Source organism: Kogia breviceps, chromosome 4 (assembly GCF_026419965.1).
Source record: "Kogia breviceps isolate mKogBre1 chromosome 4, mKogBre1 haplotype 1, whole genome shotgun sequence".
Taxonomy (NCBI): Eukaryota; Metazoa; Chordata; class Mammalia; order Artiodactyla; family Physeteridae; genus Kogia; species Kogia breviceps.
In genome coordinates this window covers 166075055-166079889 of record NC_081313.1, presented here as the reverse complement: position 1 = coordinate 166079889, position 4835 = coordinate 166075055, and the positions used below count along the sequence as shown (strand labels likewise).

At 55.4% G+C, this 4835-nt stretch overlaps 1 protein-coding gene across 2 annotated transcripts; it reads right to left on the bottom strand.

The window, feature by feature from the left end:
• Positions 1-1283: 1283 nt before the first annotated feature.
• On the bottom strand, positions 1284-3865 carry FOXI1 (forkhead box I1). 2 transcript variants are annotated; one of them, XM_059061189.2, is made up of 2 exons: positions 3289-3865; positions 1284-1843 (listed from the first exon to the last, which is right to left on the bottom strand). In XM_059061189.2, exons 1-2 carry the CDS (start codon positions 3863-3865, stop codon positions 1284-1286), a joined length of 1137 nt encoding a protein of 378 aa, XP_058917172.1. The 2 variants fall into 2 exon arrangements, with proteins under 2 accessions (XP_058917172.1, XP_058917173.1); XM_059061190.1 differs by having other exon boundaries at positions 1284-1561.
• Positions 3866-4835: the final 970 nt, after the last annotated feature.

Sequence of the window (4835 nt, the reverse complement as noted above, 5' to 3'; positions counted from 1 at the left end):
CTCTTTGGGGGGAACCTTTTGTCCTGTCCTCATGCCAATGTGGCAGAGAGAAAGACCCTGACACCCATTCTTTCTCTGCCTCTTGTCCCAAGAGCCTTCAGCTCCAGGCTGCACTCGGCCCCATATTGAGTCAACCAGCAGCCAAGTGACAGGAAAACTCACAAGGAAGGGACGCACGTAGCTTTTTTTTTTTTTTTTTTTAATTAAAAAGAACATAAGAAAACAAAAAATACTTCCCAGGATGTGCTGTGATGCAACATCACAGGCATGTAAAGTACATACAAAACAAGAAAAAGATCCCAGGAGCAGCATGCACGGACCCCTCTGTGGCGGTCTGCAGCCCCTCCCGGGCTATAAAAAAAGGAAGCACTTATTCAGCCTTGTTTCTCTTGGCAGACTCAGCCACCTCCAGCTCACTGGTCCATGACGTGCACACAGGAAGCTGGGCTTTACAAGATTTTGTCAGTGGGCAGTGAGGGGGTGGGGGTGGGGGTGGGGTTTGGGGTGCACACCCCTCCTCTTCCTGCTCTGCTCATGGTCTGCGGGGCTGGGGAAGCAACATCCCTCTGTGGGGAGAGGCTGGACGCATCGTCCTGCAGGGGCACGGATCTGGGCTTCCCCCTTGAGTAGTAGCAAAAGGAGTGTTGGCTGCTAAGTTGGGGGCCATAGAATGAGGACTTGGACCAAGATGAGACGTGCCTAGGGCTGGTGCTAAATTTGATGGATGGCCAGAAGGCAGTGGGGAGATTTTCATACGCTTGCCCTCATCAGCTCTCCACACTGACCTTCCCTGGCTGCTCAACCGATTCCTCTGCCGCTGCCTTCATTGGCCCAAACTTTGGGAGTCATAGAGACCTGGACTTGACTCCTGGCTCTGCCACTTCCTAGTCTGTATGACCCTGGGAAAGTTACTTAACTTCCTCAAGCCTCAGTTTTCTCATCTGTTAAGTGGGGAGGTTTATAGGACCCTCACAAGGTGGCTGTAAATAGAAAGTACGATCACGCCTTCAAAGAGCTTAGTACAGCACCCGGCACATAGTAAGTGCTCAATAAATGGCCAAGTTGATTACTGTCACGCAGGCACCGGTATTTCTACTGCAAAGCTGGCTGTGGGTCTGTGGATGGATACGTGATAAACACAAGGTTTACACAATGTTCTAGAAAAACGATGAATTCCTCTGAGCCTCCTGTGTATGTCTGGGCAGTTTGGAGGTCTTGGACCACTTGGATGCTGACATGGAGGACCCCGAGTGTGTCCATCTGGCTCTGGAGCTGTTGTGTTACTAGACCTCGGTGCCCTCCCTGGGGTAGAGGACGCTGTTTGTGTTGACGCCGTTGTAGAAGTGAGGGCTGAACTGGTTGAGGACGGAGCCTCCGTAGCCCAGAGCATTGCTGGGCGTGGGGCTGGCCCACTCACCCCCGCCCACATGGCCACTGATGTTGGTGAGTGGGGTGTAGGAGTTGAAGTTCAGCAAGTTCTGCCCCACCTTGTCAGTGGGCTCCGGGCTCAGTCCCGGCGTGGCCACAGGGCGGCCCATGGGGCTGGACCCACTCACGTAGGCTGACATGGTGGAGAGGAAGCTGTTGAGGCACGGGGTTCCCGGCGGGGGCGGCGAGGGCTGCTTCTCGGGGGAGCTGGTGGTACCCGGAGAAGCACCGTCCAAGATGTCCCGGGCCTCCGTGGTCTTGGGGCTGCCTGCCAGGAGACTGGGCTCCGTTTTCTCTGAGGCCAAGGAGCCCGTGCTGGAGGAAACATCCGATTTTCTCTTCCTCTTCCTGCGGAAATTTCCATTGTCGAACATCTTCTCACAGTTGGGGTCCAGGGTCCAGTAATTCCCTTTACCTGGCACAAAAGCAGGGGAAGGTAAGCAGAGAGGTGGATCCAATGCTTTGCTTCTTCTCCTTCTTATTGTCATAAACGAAAATCGAAGGTAACAAATGCAGAAAGGCAGAGAAAAAAACAGGAATTCCACAACCCACCCCCCGAAGGCCACAGCACACGGGTCTTTATTGAAGCACCCACCTCACACCAAGGCACCCTGGGAGCACAAAGTAAGAGAGGCCTAAGCCATAAAGGAGTTTACAGTGTGGCCTCTTTAAGAAGTTCAAGTACTGGGGAAAGGTGAGGGTGGGGCTTCTTCCAATGCTGATGTGAAAGAAAACTCAGGGAGAAATTCAGGGCTCCCTGAAAGTCTCGGGGGTGAACTCCAAGGATGGCCTTGAGTCCCCGCTTCGGACTGAGGGACTTTGGGTGAGCCTCAGTTTCCTAGCATGAGAAGTGGGCCCATTGGACCTGTCCCTTCTTCCTCAGGCTGGTTGTGAGAGAGGGCTAATGCTAGATGTATAAAAGGGGCTTTGTAACCAGGAAGGACAATCTGAACCCTGCCTGCCTGCGTCTCTCGGCCTGAGGGTGAGGCCAGTCTTTGGATGGGATGCTCACCCTCTTCTGGGGTACAAACAGTCCTGCCCTCACAAGCCTCAAAGAGGGTGGAGGTGGGGTTCCTCTGAGAGGTACCCTGGATTCCTATGTTGGGACAAGAGTGGACTTTAACTCCGGGAAATGGACACATGCGTATTTAATATATTACTCTGTGTACGTCTCTATATTTTAGAAATCGCTCGTTAAAAAGTTCACACTGTGGTGTTAGTCACCTCCGTTCAGATTCATTCTCCGTCACTGTCACATCATTCTGTGTCACCCGAGGCAGGCTGCTTCACCTCTAGGTGTTATTTTCCTCATCTGTAAAATGGGTTTCATAAGAGCCACCCCGCAGGGCTGGATTAAAGGAGACGACGTAACTAGGGCAGGCGGCATAATGTGGCCCTTACTGGTTGTTTCACAAACGCCGGTCCCTTCCCATCAGGCCTAGGATATACTTGCCTTTATCTAGTCCAAGCACTCATTTCCCATCCCCTGCCGGCAAAGGACTTTCTACATGCTAGATTCTGGGGATTCAGGTTAACTGTCACAATCACTGCAGTCCATCGAGCACTCGTTAGCACCAAACACCTCACATACATCATCGCATGACCCCGCCACCCACAAGGCTGCAAAGGATCCACTCTTACATTCCTATTTTTCAGATGGGGAAACTGAGGCTCACAGGTCACTGACTGGTCAGCGGCACGGCCAGGATCCAAACCCAAATCTGCCTCCTGGGCCCATGTTTACAGATGACTCCCTTTGGCCCCCGGTCTCGGGGGGGACGACCATAGTCAGGACTTTCTAGGATGGGGTGTCGGGAGGACTGAGCCTTCCTCGGGGGCACGAGCCTGCAGACCCCTTACCTGGGTCATCCTCGTCACGGGGCACCTTCTTGAAGCAGTCGTTGAGAGACAGGTTGTGGCGGATGGAGTTCTGCCAGCCGGCCTTGCTCTTGTTGTAGAAGGGGAAGTTGTCGGCCACATACTGGTAGATCTGGCTGAGGGTGAGGCGCCTGTCGGGTGCCCCGTGGATGGCCATGGCGATGAGCGCCGAGTAGGAGTAGGGGGGCCGCACCAGCTTCATCAGCTCCTCCTGCGAGGGGATAGGCAGCCAGCTCAGGTCGCCGCCCCCCAGCCCGGACATGCCGGGCAGCAGCTGCCTCTGCACCCCGTAGGTCTGGGGCAGGAAGGGGCTGGCGCTGGCGCCCGGCAGGTAAGGCGGCGGGGTCATGGCCGGCCCGTTGAGCCAGAGGTAGGGGTTGGGGGTGGCCCCGTACTCGCCGCCGCCCTCGAAGGAGGGGGGCCGCTGAGGGCTGGGTACGCCCTGGGGGTGGAAGAAGTTCTCATAATAGAGGTTCATCTCGGGGGGCTCCTGGCCGATGCTGGGGAACTGGGGGCTGCAGCGGGGCGGGGAGGGCGCTGGGAGGTCGAAGGAGCTCATGCTGGGGCCGGGCTCTGCCGGAGCCACCTGCCTGGCACCTGCGCAGGGGAGCTGGCCCTGACAGGTGCTCAGCCGGCTGGGCCTCCCACTTATACCCCAGGGCTCGGCTGGCGGCCCCACCCAGGGGCGGCCACCTGCTGCAGACCTGCCCCTCCCTCCTTCGACTGCCACCCATGTCACCAGAGGGGCACTTCCCTGCCGGCCATGGCCACGGCAGGGCCCATAAGGACACGCTCGGCCAGCTTCCTCGCAGATATTAACAAGGACAAGGGCGCCTGTCTTCTCCTCTGCTTTTCCTTTCCTCTCTCTTCACTGTCTCCTCTCTTTCTCCTCAGCATGTTCCCCCGTTCCTCCTTCATTCTGTCTCAGCTTTCTCTCCTTCTGAGTTTTCTACCCTCTCACTCTCCTTCTCTCTCCTCCCATGCTCTCTGCATCTCACTCTTGGTCTCCTCCCTTCTCTCTATGCAGAGCTGTTTGCGTCTCCCTTCTTACAGTCTGTCTCTCCCTGAGCTTGTTTCCAGATCTTTCTACCTCTGTCTCCTCTCGCTTACATCCTCACGACCTCTGCTTCTCTCCCTCTTCCTTTTCACTCTTGGTCTCTCTCTCTCTCTGTCTCATGTCATCTCTGTGTCTCTTCCCCAGCCCCTCTGTCTCCCTCTTCTTTCTCAATCCTGACACCATATCCAGATTGGAGGGGACACGTTATGAGAAGCCACATTTGGGGGTCTTTTGAAGTGAAGACACGTCTTCTGGGGTTTCCAGGAGAGAAGCTGGTCCTGGAGAATCAGAAGCACCTCTGGTCAGTTTCAGAAGGACAGCCAGTTATAGGCAATCTCCCTACACACACACACGCGCACACACACACACACACACACGCACACACACACACACAGTACAGGCAGGCAGATCTGGGGATTCTCCCAAAGGGGCAGCAGAGCTCTTAAAAATAACAACAAAAGGAAGAGGATGT